Source organism: Fukomys damarensis, unplaced genomic scaffold (assembly GCF_012274545.1).
Source record: "Fukomys damarensis isolate Sample0158 unplaced genomic scaffold, DMR_v1.0_HiC HiC_scaffold_39, whole genome shotgun sequence".
In the NCBI taxonomy this organism is placed as follows: domain Eukaryota; kingdom Metazoa; phylum Chordata; class Mammalia; order Rodentia; family Bathyergidae; genus Fukomys; species Fukomys damarensis.
In genome coordinates, this window is record NW_022900951.1 from 36,238,376 (window position 1) to 36,254,152 (window position 15,777).

A 15,777-nucleotide genomic window follows, 5' to 3' on the forward strand; every position below is an offset into this window, starting at 1 on the left:
CCTTGAGAGTGGACTTAGGTAATGCAGAGGGGTCTTTGGAGCCCTGCAGCCAGCATACTGCTAGAGACATTACTACCAGCAGAAAACGACGTTCAGGTGAAGACCAGTGTGGAACCCAAGGAGAGGATGTCGAAGACCAGGACCAGGATTGAGACCTTGCCTCTAGCCACCCCTGGCTAGAGGATTTTTCCAATCCCTAGTAAGGAGGGATTAGTAGTTAAACAAAAATCAATCTGCATTACACATCATCATATTTAGTTCTATATAGGTCTAAGTTAATTGTTAAGTAACCTATAGCATTTACCCTATTGTTGCTTTCCTCCCTAGCTCTGCAACCAGATCTTTGTGTGATTTCCAAAGTTCTAAGTTCAAGACCCCACCAGGTGTTATAAAATGGAAAAAGATGAACCCACTGGCCATGAGTTAGAATCTTGGAGCTCAGAAACTGAGGTTGTCAGGTGCCAGATCACACAGACCTGGCTATGCAGGTTCTTTCTTCCCTGTGGGGATGACTAGAGGACCAAGTCTCATGCTGTGGCCTTGAACAGGGATCTGCCCTGCCTGAGATGGCCATGTAAGCCTCTGATAAACAGAGCCTGCCTGAGGGGAGCTAGTCTACCAGCTCAACAGGTGGTGTATTGATTCTATTTTACGTTATAAGGGATTTGGGGTACAGGTCAATCTTAGAAATGTCCAACCTGGGAGTCATAAGGGTGCCCACAGCCTCTCCTGTAACCTTTCCTGATGTCTACATTCCCAAGACTTTCCTAATATGCTTTAAGTGCTCAGAAATGAAAACATAGTGTATCATCATTTTTTCTCTTTTTTTGCAGTGTTGGAAACGAAACCTAGAGTCTTGAGTATGCTAAGCCCATGACCTACCACTGAGCTACACCCTCGGTTCCTTTGATGTTGTCTTCAGCTTTCTACTTTGCAAGTTTTATTAACTCCTATTGCTTCTTGTATGACACTTACTTACACATCACTTAATCATCTCTGCATCCAGCTCCCCACGGAGTCCACTCCAAGCTCTCCATCTCTCTCCTAGATTTAGCGTGGGCTCAGGCATCGTCCACAGGTATGGAAATGGCACAGGCTGAGTGTCACCCTGTCTGTGCATCTGTTTCATATGACATCTGGGCTCACTTATACCTGCCTTCTAAGAAGCTAGTGAAGTGTTTCAGATTTCTCCTGGCGATTAATATAAGATGCTGGCAGATGCTCTGATGGTCTAGCATGAGCTGTACCAAGAGAGAAAAGTGGCTGTTGTGATAAAAAAGGGCCAGAGTCTCAGTCTGAGGTCAGATGATTGTAGGATTTCTGGCAGACACAGACCCAATCAGACACTGTAGTGAGCTTCTGAGTATAGTAAACCTCATAAGAGAATAATCTGTTTCTTAAATACATGCTGTGTGCACTAAGTCCAGTCATTAGTCAATTTGCATTCTAGACTGTTTGTTAATGAACAAAGTCTTGACTATTGATACTTTGCCATAGTGTATGGATTATTATGCAACCCACAACTTTCTGATGGCTTTTTGGATTTCACAATCTGAGCTTATCAGCATACAGGCAGCATGGAGGGGGTTCAGGGTGGCTGGGCAGTACCTGAGGCTCCACATCCAGGATTGCAATCAGCCCCTGCTCGTGGATCTTCCGAATGGTCTCCAGTTTTGTCCCATACATTGCGTCTTCATGGCTGCCATATTCCAAGTACTCATTATTTGAGATGTCTTGCATCATTTGGTCATGAGATACAAAGTAATAATTCTTTCCATTTTCTTCATCTTTCTTTGGAGGTCTTGTTGTATCTGCAAAGTTGTATGTCACAAGAGGTTTAAAAGGCTGAGCTGATAAGCTTGTGTTCTCAATGGACCTACCCAAACTCAATCTCTTAAAAGCTGCAGATCCATGAGTGTGTGTCTCACATACCCATTCCCAGACCCAGTATCTTTGAGGAACCAAATTCTAGAAACTATATTTGTCTGTGTACATCAGGCCAAACAGCAGCCAAATTAATTGTTTGGTTTGGTAAATATTTCAGTGTTTTGAGATATAGTTCATTCTTCATGAGTCACTATAAGAGAAAGACATGGAATGATCCACGATTAACACAACTTAATGCAGTTTCATTTTGAGGAGAAGAAAGGAAGAAAGAAGAATAAAAAATGGAAATCTATACGTGGTTATTTAAATTTAAGTTAATTATAATTAAATAAAATTAAAATTCAGATCCTTAGTCTCACTAGCCACATTTCCATGGTTGAATGGTCACATGTGCCTAATGGCTACTGTACTGGACAGTAGAAATATCAAATGCTATCATCAAAGAAAATTCTACTGGATGGTGCTGACCTACAGTGCCTCATACAAGGAGAATGTTAGAATACAGGCAAAGGCACACCATGATGAAACACAATGACCTTAACAAGGCATGGCCATACTTACTGTAAAAGACCTAAACCAGGAGGTGGAAAATGGGCTAAATATGACCTGCTGTCTTTAAATTTTATTAGAAGAATGCATGCATATTTGTTTACATTTTGTCTATGGTTGCTTTTATGCTATAGTGGCAAAGCTGAGTAGTTGTGACAGAGACTGTTGGCTTTCAAAGATTCAGATGTTTACTGCTTGGCTCTTTGCAGAAAAGGTTTGCCAGCCCCTGACCTAAATGAGTATATACTAAAGCAGTGGTGGCGAACCTATGGCACGCATACCACAGTGGGCTGCTTGTATCACTGAAAGCTCTAAAAGGTTCACCATCACTGTACTAAAGTATATGTGAATATGCAAAACACACTTCTGCAAATGGTTTTCTAGATGAGCCATGAGCATTGATTTTAAATTTATCTCCTTTTCTCTTTTCTTCCTCCCTTTCTTTTTGTTCTTCCCCCATTTCAAATTCTTCCCGTCCTCCTTGCTTCCTTCCTTCCTTCCTTAAGTAAGAACAAATTCATGCTTCTTTTTGCTGCACATGAGGCCCCAATTCACCCAGGAGTTCCTCCTTTCCTGGTAGGCCATTAAAACTCCCAAGTATCATGGACATTAACATATGGACAACTCAATATGTCCCTGCTGATTTGAACCACCATGTGGGCGGCTATGTGTCACTGATGGTACAAACAGATATAATCACTTTTATTAGTCTATTTACTAATGAAATTAAATCAGAGCTGCCTGACAGTGAGACATGAAACACAGCCCTTTTGTGAACATTAAAGAGGATCCCTTTCTCTAGGAACATCAGAAGTTGAAGAACTGTCATAATATATTAGTGGTGAACTGTTTTCAGTCATCACAGTAGTTAAATGTATGTTTTATATACATTTGGGGTTAAATATTTCAGAGATTAGACGTCATGGATGTTAAAAAAGGTAAGTTTTAAAACTCAATCTAGCTAATTGGCTATTTATTGGAGAGGGGGAAGGAAGGGAGAGGAGGACAGAGAGAAAGGAGTGGGGGAGAGAGACAGAGAAAGAGAGGGAGAGAGAGAAGGCACGTGTGTGAGAGAAGAGAAACATGAATATGTTAGCCAATGTTTCAGTATTCATGATCTGGTCCTAAGGAGAATTAAAAGAACATTTTAAAGTGTTTTACTAAAAAACGCTAGTAACACCAATTGAAATGACACTTGATAAACTTTTCTTGTGTAAGTAAGAGTGATCTTATGAAGCCTCATGGGTCTCTGAGGTGTACAGATAACAGAAAGTGGTGTTGACCTTGTCTCAGGAAGGAGCCAATCCTGATGTTTTCTCATGTTGTTCTTAAAAAAAATTCTCCTTTAGCTCTTTCCATACTGAACAAAGCTCTAGGTGCCAGAGAACTTTTGGGATTGAAATGTTAAACTTTAGAATAATTAAAGTAATAAAATGATAGTGGTAAGATGGCTAATACTTATCCAACATCTGCTAAGTCTTTCATACACATGCTCTCGAATCCTCCTTACAAACTTGAGTTTACTTAATTTTACAGTTGAGGAAATGAACAGGACGTGAGTTAAGAATAAGACATAGAAAGGTAAAGGGAACTAAAAATCTTATAGATTTGAAATTCTTTATAGTAAACAACTAATAGCCCACTGACTGGGTTTTAAAAGTACTAAGAAGTCAACATTTAGATAATGATTAAGGGAAATACTGTCGTATTAGGAAAAATGATACAACTATTAAAACTCACTTTTATGAAGAATAATCCATCTAGGTAATGTTTATGGCATACTGTTAGAAAAACCGGGTTACAAACATAATGGAAAGTCCATTGATACTAAAAACCCCCACAAATATAATACAAACATGTTATACAAAGATTTATACTAAGAGAAACCTAGAAGGGAACCTATTATTGGAAGACGGAGGTGGGGATTATTACTGACTCATTTTCTTTGTTGTGCTTTTTTGGATACTGTAAATTTCCTACAATGAACAGTTATTACTTATGTAATGAGAAACCATATCAAATTGTCATGTAAAATATTAACAGAAAAAATAGAATTAAGAGAGATTGAACCATTGCTTACGTGGAATAGGGTATGCAAACCGGTCCGGGTGCTTCGTGATGAGGGTGTTTTTTATGTGTCTTCTCCCAACACCATGTGCACCTGTGTCATTTTTTCAAAAGAATGTTAAAATTGACAGCTGTTAATAATGTCTGCAAGAGGTTTTGAAGGTAAGAATAAACAAGCCATTTATACATTCAAACTTACCTAATAAGACTAGTGTTTTCCTTTTGAATGCTGGAAGTTTTACTACTTCTTCATATGTGACAAGATCTAATTGATCAAACACTAAAATGCAAAGATTTAGAAGAAAGGTAAATTCATAGGATGGCGATTTTATGTAGGTAAATTATAATTTTACTGAAACTGGATTATATTAAAACCATGTCTTTAAAATATGAATCGAATTTATGATACATGGTTCACATGTAATTTAAGCCATATAGTCCTTAGGCGAAAAAATTTCATTTTTAAGCCCATGAAAATACACTTTAGAACCAGGGGCATCCAAAGATATGTTGAGTACATGCATAAAGTCCAGTTCTAAAGGATACCGCATAACTTTTCATGCAGTATCCAACAAAGCATATGCATTCATTCAACATCACATGCTCTTCAGATTTGTTACAATTCTAAGAAATCAGCAATACTAAAAAAAATGTCTATAGACAGTGACCAACATGAATAGATCATGAATGCAACTAAAGCCAACTAAAAGAGGGGCGAGTTAGATCACCTCTACAGATGGATGAGAAATATATGGCCAGCTGGCTTTGAATGTCATGGTTCCTTTTTTCAATAGAGTTGATGAAGTTAGCATGCTATATTCTTTCAAAGTCAAGTTCTGTAACTGTTTCACAAGTTTTAGCAAAACCTGAGTATCTGTTCTTTGGGAGTCTAGGGTGCATAAATAAGGGAACGTGCTTCTCTGGCCCTGAGGCCAAGTCCACCTTTATGTGGGAAGCTGTGTGTGATCACCAGGAAGGTCAGAATGGAAAGAACATGAAGGAGAGTCTGAGGTCAGAAACCTTTGCAAAAGGGGAGCTCTCTAATTATTACAGACTGAGAAGAAATACTTTAAAAATATTTTTTCCCCTGAAACCTCTCTCTCAACAACAGAAGAACAATTACAGAAACAATTTCAAGCAATGTGTGAAAGTTTTCTGAGTGAATGTTTTTGTTGAAGTTCAACATGGTCTGATTCTCACACACTTGAAAATTCTCCCAAGAAGGTGAAAATCATGTATCCATGTTTATTGCATTTTTAAAACATGGTCACATGCAAATGTTGCCAGGCACACACTGAAGTTTCCATTTAAAAGAATACAGAATTATCCCTGGATTTCAGAAAGCTTGAAATAAATTCAATAAAACTGATTCTATGGTGCCATAAGGAAATCTGAGATGCTTTGGTTAATTGTTGAAAGGGCTTCTGCTCTTGGAGACAGTATGGCCAAATAATTGTATCAGCTCAGTCCTTAACACTTATGATCTGCCCAGTAGCAAAGAACCTCATAATGCAAAATAAGACACTCTAGAATGCAATAGATCAGGAAATGAACAGAAAGTATCAAATATTCTAAAAAAAAAACCCAAAACATATTGTTTTTGGCTTTTAAAGACAGGGTCTTGCTATGTAGTCCAGGCTGGCCTTGAGCTCACTATGTAGCCCAGGCTGGCCTGTAACTAACAGTGATCCTCCTGCCTCAGCCTCCTGAGTGCTAGGTTTACAGATGAAAAATATATAAAAAGAAAGATGACATGTTAAAACAAGGGTTAGTGCTTAGTAACTTGATTCCACAAAGGTTGACTGAAAGTCTTTAGAACATATTCTCTCAAAACAGCTAAAGCCTGACAAATTTTTTCTGTGTTCAGAATGGCTCACTTATAAAACTAAAGTGAATATAAAGCTCTCTGCAGTAGAACTAGCAGGTCATGTCGCAGTGGTAATGGAGTGATGAGAGTTGCAAAAATAAAGGCAGGAGTGCTTATGGCATTGCTTTTGTACCTGCTGCTCTCTGAGTGATAGTTCCATCAAGAAAAACATACTTATGAGAGAAGTGTATCAACAAGCTGATATGTTTTAATATAGAAAAATAATCAGGCATCTCACAAAAGAGCAAGATGATGATGTCACAAGCATTCTGAATGGTACATACATCTTCTCCGTCTATAGAGCCTGAACTCTAGTACTCTTGTCCTACTGAACTGACTTGTCCTTTTAATTTTTTAGTTAGTGGGGAATGAATCCTGAGCCTTGAAAATGCTAGGCAAGCGCTCTGCCACTAAGCTACATCCCTAGCCTGACTCACCATATTTGAAAAACACTTAAGAATGAGTTAGATATTAACAATCAACACCATAAACAAATGAACAGATATGTTAAACACTGGTATCTTAACCATGAATGAGAAGCGTGAAGTGATTACTTGGTCTAAATGAAATTGCCACATGATATAGGGTTATGAAACAATGAAAAAGGATTTTTAAAAATAAGAGATACAGGAAAATTAGGAGAGTACGTAAAGACTGAATTTTTAAAGGTCTTAAGTTGTTTGCTGATAAAAAAAGGACTTAATAAAATGAAACTGTCAAAACACAGGTTACTTACATGCACGGAGGCCATTGGGAGTGAGACAGCGTGAAAAATGCACAGGGTCATTGAAATATGGCTTTTCATTTATTAGTAAAATAAAAGTATAATATGCACAAAATAAACTTTATCATGCAATATTCTAAACACAAGGCAAATAAATAACATTAAGAAACAAACTCACTTTAATAGAAATTCAATCATATCCCTATATAAAAGCCAATGGATTGTATACACTAGCATATACATGTGTGTAGAAATTTCGTGTGGAGATTTATAAAAAAAACCCTCTGCAGAGAGCACAGGTATAGAAATATTTTGCTTTTCACTTTGTATTTTCCTCTATTGTTTGCAATGTCTAGTCATTTGTGCCTATTACTTTCATTATTACTATTTTTTGTAGTGATGGGGATAGAACCCAGGGCCTTATATGTAACCATTGAGCTCCATCCACCTCCAGCCACATTTTTATTAAAAAAAATTCCAACAGGATAGCGAGTTAGGGCTGTTTTTTAGATTAAAAAAAGTTTTTTTTTGTGGTACAGGGGATTGAATCCAGGGCCTGTACTCTGAGTTACATGCCCATCCTCTTTTGTATTTTTAATTTTGAGACAAGGTCTTGCTAAGTTGCCCAGTCTGAGCACAAACTTGTGATCTTCCTGTCTGAGCCGTCCAGAGTGGTGGGATTACAGGCATGTGCCACCAGGCCTGGCTTGGGCCACTTTTTGTCTTTAGAGCTCTTTGTACTCAAGGAAAAAAAAAAGGGATAGGTTTTAAAAGTCGAAAGTACTAATTTTTAGTATTTAGTGCAATTTAAGCACACCTATGAATAGTTGTAGATAAGTTCCTATGTATGTCTATAAGTAAGAGTATTTTGGGATATTTAAATCTCACTGTGCAGGGCTCTCACATTTAAAAAAATGAAGACCTTCTTATTTAAAAAAACTTACATTATTAAGTTAATCTAAAACTGACTTTCGGAAGTCTTTGGACTGAGGAATCTCAGTGCTTTAAGAATACAGTTCTTCTAACACCATGAAAATGTTTTTTGCACCAAATGCATGTCACTTTTATGTATTGTAGAAAATATATTTGTTGTGATATTGTATACACCATAATCAAATGTATTCCCAAGGATTCAGAAATACTGTCTAGCACAGTTTGATTACATTTCTCTGATTTTCTGGCAAGCTACTCAACATTCTAGACACTTCTTTTAAGTATTTACATACATGCTTCCTGGTTGAATATTTTTCCATAAAAAGTTAACTCTGAAGCCTTGTCTCAGTTTGAAAGGTTGAGATCTTCAAATACTGAAATCTAAAAACCCCCAAGTGAAACAAAGATTGTACACTGGTAGTGCTGGTCAGGAGTGTAAGCTCAATGCCTGTGTTGGCCAGGCAGCTAATACAGTTGAATGAAGTGGGCCAGGCTCACAAACGGGTGAATGGGATGGTTGGCACTGGAAAATGAAGGTCCATCTAAATGGGACATGAACAGCCCAGCGACCCTATGAAAGGAAGTGGCACACTGTTCCCACATTCTCTGTTCTTCCAAAGAAGTCTGAAACCCAGAGTTTTATGTTAAACTATCTGACTTTCAAATATGGTACTGTATAAAATTATTATTACTATTTTGTGGTACTAGGGATTGGAGCTAGGGCCTTGTACATGCCAGGCAAGCACTCTACCACTGAACTTCATCCCCAGCCCTTTTGTATTTCTTATTTTGAGATACAGCCTTGTTAAGTTGCCCAGGCTGGCCTCAAACTAATGATCTCCCTGCCTCAATCTCCTGAATAGCTGAGACTACAGGTATATGTCACTGTGCCTGGCAATAAAGTTATTTTAACACTGTGTGTGTATATGTGTATGTGTGCATAATTTACAAATCTAACAGGCTGCCACAGAATTCTGCTTTAACTAGATATGTGGAATTCTTTAGTAATAGGAATGGAAATAATTAATTCTGGTATTGTTTCCATAAGTTCTAAATATTGGCAAAGTTCCCATCCTTTATTTCTACCACAAATACAAGCCTCTAAAAATTTGATGATAATGTTTGGATCTTGCCATTAATACATATGATGGATTCTTTAAGACTTGGAACAGGAAACAAAACATATGGCATTTATTTATTTATTGAGACAGGGTCTCACAATGTAGATCAGACTGCCCTGAAACTTACTATGTAGCCCAGGCTGGTATTGCAGCACCTTGCAGCGATCCTCCTGCCTCAGCCTTTTGAGTGCTGGGATTACAGGCGTGCACCGCTGTGCCCGGCACATGTGGCTTTATTTTAATTTACTATGCACACCACAGGAAGAACAAAGACTATACTGTATTTTATAACCAACTTTTGGAATAGCCAGGAAAATAGTTTAGAAATACAGTTTGAGCTGATCTGGCTAGTTAGTTCTTAGCATGAAAGACTATGATATTTTCAAGCTTTCAAAGTACCTGTCTTACCGATAGAGGTCAATAGTATAGTTTTCTCACTTTTAGAGCAATTCTTTATATGGGAAATTGTTAGAATGCTATTTTATCCTAGCTAAAACCAGAACAGCTAAAAGCTGTTAAAATATCTGAATTACCTGCCCGACAATCTGATCCTCTGTAAAATAATGGTAGCCACTAAGCAAATGGGTTTCCTGGAGTTCTTAATAAACAAGATGGAAAGCTGAGTGATGAAGTGGGAGAAACCTTAAGAGATGGTGACAGAAAGGGATGTGAGGTTTTGTCAGGCAAGAGCATTTCAGAAAGTCCAGGAAGAAGGCTGTCCACCTTCTTATGACCACACAAACGAAAAGGGGAGCTCGTGAGTGATTATTCTGTGGGCGAGGGAACACAAACAATGGTATTTTGAGGAATCGCAGGTTAAGCCTAAACATGAAGCTCTGCAGAGAAACTTAAGCAGCTCTGCAGAGACCTTCTAAGGAGCTCAAACTTTCTTTCAAAAGAGGGCTCAAGTGCAAAGACAAATGCTGAGAGGTAGCCCAATCCCTTAAGCATGACAAAAAAGACTCTAATCCCTGAAGAGAGCATTGGTTAGGAAAATGCTGAAGACAACAAAAAAGTGGAGGCAGGAGGAGCCTCCACCCCCTGACCCTGCCTTTCTTTAACTTTACAAGAACTTGGATAGATCAGTGGTTTGGAATAGGAAGTGTTATGTCACATGACAGAGAAAAAAAAGCAATTTTTGATGCCCCTGTTAAGACTTCTGCCTTCTATATTGAGGGTTACACCTTTCAATCTTGATGCACTGTGTTTACCAAAGAGCTAAAGCCTGCAAGATGGGACAGTACAAGAGTACTCAGCTTCCTTAACTAGCATCCTTTTTTTAGGCCCAGTGATAAAGGAACCTTAGATTCACTGGATTTTAGATTTTGAAGTGATCTCCTTGATTATCTATATTATTCCCTTATTTTAAAATTATTTTATTTTCCAGTACTGGGGATCAAACTCAGGACCTTGTGCTTGTGAGGCAGAAGAGGCACCACTGAGCTAAATCCTAGGCCTGGCTCATTCCTTTATTTTGAAGCCCACAGGAGTGAAGTGATTTGTCCAAGTCACCATCCTGAGGTGTGCTAATTCCTGGTCCTGTCCCAGGTAGACTATTAAGCTGGCAGCTGCATTTGCAGGACCACTGTGAACCACCCAACAGGAACCAGAGAATGGGGACAACAGAAAATCAGTGACGCCCAAGAATAGAAAAAATGAACTGAAGAAAACAATGGATACCAGAATGGCTACTGATTCTTCTGAGTTTTTAATCAACCTTTACAGAGGCCTAATTTTCCAATCAGTTTGCTTATTTTTCCTCAGAGCTCAATTAAAGAATACTGGCAAACTACACACTAATTTCTACAGGCCCTCTGTTGGTACAGTATGAAACTAATGATGTATTGATAGCTTTAACCAGACATTTCTTTGTTTTCGTAGGTTTCTTTTCAATGCCATCTATAACTACATATCATTTAATATTACAACAATTACAAGTTGAGAGGCAATTTTTTTTGAGGGATGCTTTTTTTTTTTTTTTTTCTGGAGATCGAACTCAGGTCCTTCTGCTTGCGAGGTAGGAGGCAGAATCACTGAGCTAAATCCCTGGCCCCAGAGAGATACTTTTTAATATTTAGATAATGTCTACACATCTCCTCATGGGCCTGTTAGATAGTTAGACTCTTAGAAGCTGCTGTGTTCTCTCTCTTTTTTGCACTACTGGGAACTGAACTCAGGATCTTGCACTTGCCAGGAAGGCGCGATGCCACTGAGCTAAATCCCCGGCCCCATCTTAGAAGCTGATAGAAATAGAGGCAACTAGGGAGACCTGGCGACAAACAGTGATGTCTTGAGTTTAGCAACATTCTGCTGATACTGCAGGGTATTATTTCAAATAGTACTGCTTGAATATTTACATTTAGTGCTTGCTAGATTATATTTAACTAGTCTGTTTTATTTCTTCCCTTTATAAAAAAATAAATAAAAAGGCATTAGGAGACTAGTATGCTGTAGTGGTACATAATTGGAAACAAATGATACCTTTTATCAGAAGCAAAAGTGTGGGACAATGAAATTATGCAAAAGGAAAAATTCCTCACAGAACTAAACCATTCAAACTTAGCTCACATGGCCACTCACATTCATTCTGCATTATACAGCATTTTCATATGTTTACTTTTAATATATGATTGAGAAATAAGAAGTTACAGTTCCTAAGTAATTTTTCCTTATGAACATCAATTCTACAGAGAAAGAGGCATTCCATATTTATCAGAAGCATTATACTGTGGAATTGGGTATGTATGATTGGATTCATTTGAACTTTTTCAGCCACATGTTTGATTTTTGGAATTATTTCTGAAGCCTTGGGAACTAATCTAATGCCAATGTCAAGGTCTTCAATTCTTCAGAAAAAGTCCCTTATAAAATAAGTCATATTAAGAAGTTATTGAAATAACCATGCATTCTCCTTTAGCTTAGCTACACCTTGTGAGTCTTCTGAGAATGCTGTTGCAATAACAGATCACACTTTTTTGGTATTTGTTTCATTTTTAACAAGTGAACATCTTGACTTAATTGTATACAAGTTTCCATATAGACAAGCATACTATGAATATCCTTGGTCTTTCAAGAGTTTGGAAATGCCATGAAGGAAGAAGATAAGTCACAGAAAGTGATTAACCAAGTTGGTATCCATTTCATCTGTCCCCTTTCAAACCAACTGCTAAACCATTTGCAGCACAGTTTTTATGTTCATTTTTGCCTTTAGATACCCATCATGGGGCCATTTCCAAGGGCAGGGAGGAGCTACGAGAATGGATTATCTGCTCTAGGTCAGAGGTCAGTCTCACCAAGGAAAGTACAAATCCTAGGGACTCAGCAAATTTTCAAGCTCTCATTTCTCAGGGGAGAAATGGTTGGGTTGGGTTGGGTTCATTTAGTTCCAGAGGATACTACTTACAAATGGCATTTGGAAATAACCATACTATAGCTTTTAAATAACTCCTGGTGTCTAGTGTCCTATAAAGTTCAGCTTTGTAAAATAACTGGTAAATAATCAATATATTAATTGGAGTAGGGGTTTCTTAAAGGTTTTGAAAGCTGATAAAGATCTCATAGGGTAGAATTTTGGGGACAGAGAACCCTGACAACCAAATGGAAATGTTATATCTACTTAGGTCTTGGAGATGTTAAATCCAGTCTCTGTAATAGACCTGCTTTCCCTTACCTGCATTGTGCTTTGCCAAGTATTTATCTTTGTACTGCTTCTTTTTCTTGCCAAACCAAGTACAGCTGGCCTGCTGCTCTTGTTTGGTCTTCTCCATGGCAATGCAGGCTACTCGCCTAGAATACAAAGAAGGAGGGAAAACCCCCCAAAATTAATGTATAGTTTTGTGATATAAGACAAATGATTAATTTGAAGAGTTTAAATTAAAACATGAACATAATCATCACAACCTTTCAAGTCACTCACATAAAGACTATTCTTTTTTTTAAAATTTTATTTATTTATTTTTTTCTCATTGAGTTTATTGGTACATTTTAGGTACACAGTACAGTTACATTCATCATTGGGATCTTGTGCCTTTACATGACAGGTCTTGGTTCTCATTTTGCTCCCCTTGTCCCTGCCCTCCCTTCACCCCCTCCTCCCCTGCCTATTTACAAACACTTTATTTCCACTTTTTCATTTTGTTATATTTTTTTCTTTTCCCTTATTACCTTTCCCTACCCTTCCCACTTTCCCTACACCTTTAGCCCTTTTCGTCCTATTTCACATGTTCAATTATCTCATTAGGATCTTATGTACTATTACAGTTTTTCACACCAGAGAAACTAACCCTAAGCAGCAAGTAAATATATGAAAAAATGCTCCACATTGCTGGTCATTTGAGAGATGCAGATGAAAACAACACTGAGATTCCAACTCACCCCACAAAGAATGGCTGCTATCAAGAAATCAATCAATAACAAATATTGGCGGGGTTGTGGGGAGAAAGGAACCCTTCTCCACTGTTGGTGGGAGTGCAGGCTGCTGCAACCACTGTGGAAATCAATATGGAAATATCTCAAAGAACTAGGACTAGAGGTACCATTTGACCCAGCTATCCCTCTGCTGGGTATCTTTCCAAAAGAATTAAAAGAATCATACCACAGTGATATATGTGCACCAATGTTTATAGCGGCACAGTTTGTAATAGCTAAAACTTGGAAACAGACCATTTGCCCATCAGTTGGAAACTGGATAAAGAAGATGTGGTTTTTCTATAAAATGGAATATTACTCAGCCATAAAGAATGAGAAATTAGATTCCTTCATAGGAAAATGGATACATATTGAGGGTATACTCCTAAGTGAAATAAAGTCACACATGTGTAAATATCGAATACTTAATTTTATAGTGCACATTATAATACCATCGTGTTTTTAGTTTACATTTTACTGATTACTAATGAGACTGAGTATCACTGGATTTCCTATTTGTAAAGTGTTTAAAACAGCAAATCTTTTGATCATTTTCCTATTCAGTTGTCTTTTTCTCATGGATGTGTAGGAATTCTTTATACAGTCTGGATATTATACCTTTGTTAGTTATATGTGGTGCAGGTATCTTCTTCCACTCTGCGGCTTAATACACTTTTTATAGTATATTGTGACAGACATAACTTACTAGTTTTTAATGGTAGTTAGATTTATTCTGGGAACTATTTTTGTTATCTTAAGAAATCTGTCTTTGAAGATATTAAATATTACCTTCTCAAAGTTTACAGTTTTACCTTTTACATTTTGGTTTTTAATGTGCTAGAGCCAACTTTGTTTATGTTTTTTTTTCTTTTTTCCCCCATTATGGACACCCACTTGCCCCAGCATGACACTGTACAGTGCTATTTCTGCCACATAACAAGTATCCTTTTCAGCATTGGAGTGGTTTAGGGTTCTCTATTCTCTTCACTTGATTTGTTTAAGCATCTCTAAACCCATGCCTTATTATCTTAATTATGATAGCTTTATAATAAGTCTTGGTGTCTGGTGGAGCAAGACTTCCTTTCTTGTTCTTCAAGAGCATCTTGGCTACTTCTGGAACTTAATGCATTTCCATGTAAACTTTAATGTGAGCTGGACAGTTTCAAAACTGTTGGGATTACATTGATAAAATCAAGGTGGGAGAAACAGACATCTCTACAATATTGAGTCTTTCAGTCCATGAACATAACATGTATCTCTATTTGTGTTTAGTGTCTCAGTAAATTTAATAATTTATCCTGTAAATGTCTTAAATATTCTTGTTAGCTTTGTTCCCAGGTTGTTGACCTAAAAAGGTTTTGTAAATGGTATTTAAAAAAGATACTTTGTAATAATGAAAACTTCAAACCTATATAACAATATAAAGAAATGAACCCGATGCCTATAGTGAAGCTTTCATAATTGTTACTTAGAGCTTGTTTTGTTTTATGTATTTATACCCTACTCACCCCTACATTATTTTTGAACAAATACGTGAGCAGATCATTTCTCCTCTAGTCTTAAATCTTATTTAAATCTATATGTTTCCTCTCTTTTTTGTCCCTTGTAATTTGTTAGAGCAACCTGTTGTTTATCTTGTAGTTTCTGGAAGAGTGAATTTTTGACTGTGTCTCTAATGGTATCTTTAGTATGTTCCTCTGTCTTTTGTTCTTCCTGCAAACAGGTAATTAGTCTAGAAGCTTAATCAGATATAGGTTGGATTATTTTTGCAAGAATACATTATGATGATTACCACAGTGATATATGCGCACCCATGTTTACAGTGGCACAGTTTGTAATAGCTAAATCTTGGAAACAGCCCATCTGCCCATCAATTGGAAACTGGATAAAGAAGATGTGGTTTTTCCATAAAATGGAATACTACTCAGCCATAAAGAATGAGAAAGTAGATTCATTCATAGGTAAATGGGTACATTTTGAGGAAATACTCCTAAGTGAAATAAATAAGTCACACATATGCAAATACCGAATAGTTTCTCTAGTGTGAAAGACTAAAATAGTACTCAAGATCCTAAAGGGACAATTAGCAAATAGGAAGAAAAGGACAGAAGGTGTAGGGACAGTGAGAAAGATAGGGAAAGGGGAATAAGGAAAAAGGAAAAAAATATGAGAAAATGTAAAAATGGAATTAAATTCCATTAAAGGGGGAAGGGGAGGAGGGG

General features: G+C 37.3%; 1 protein-coding gene across 3 annotated transcripts in view; it reads right to left on the minus strand.

Annotated features, from left to right (window-relative positions):
- Cask (calcium/calmodulin dependent serine protein kinase) overlaps positions 1–15,777 on the minus strand; it is a 290,329-nt gene that overhangs the window by 11,550 nt on the left and 263,002 nt on the right. For all 3 annotated transcript variants that reach the window (XM_010610602.2, XM_010610601.2, XM_010610600.2), the window contains 4 exons: positions 12,819–12,934; positions 4,703–4,783; positions 4,517–4,597; positions 1,609–1,811 (listed from right to left, as the gene is read on the minus strand). In XM_010610602.2, coding sequence (XP_010608904.1) covers positions 1,609–1,811; positions 4,517–4,597; positions 4,703–4,783; positions 12,819–12,934 — 481 coding nt within the window. The remainder of the gene's footprint in view (positions 1–1,608; positions 1,812–4,516; positions 4,598–4,702; positions 4,784–12,818; positions 12,935–15,777) is intronic.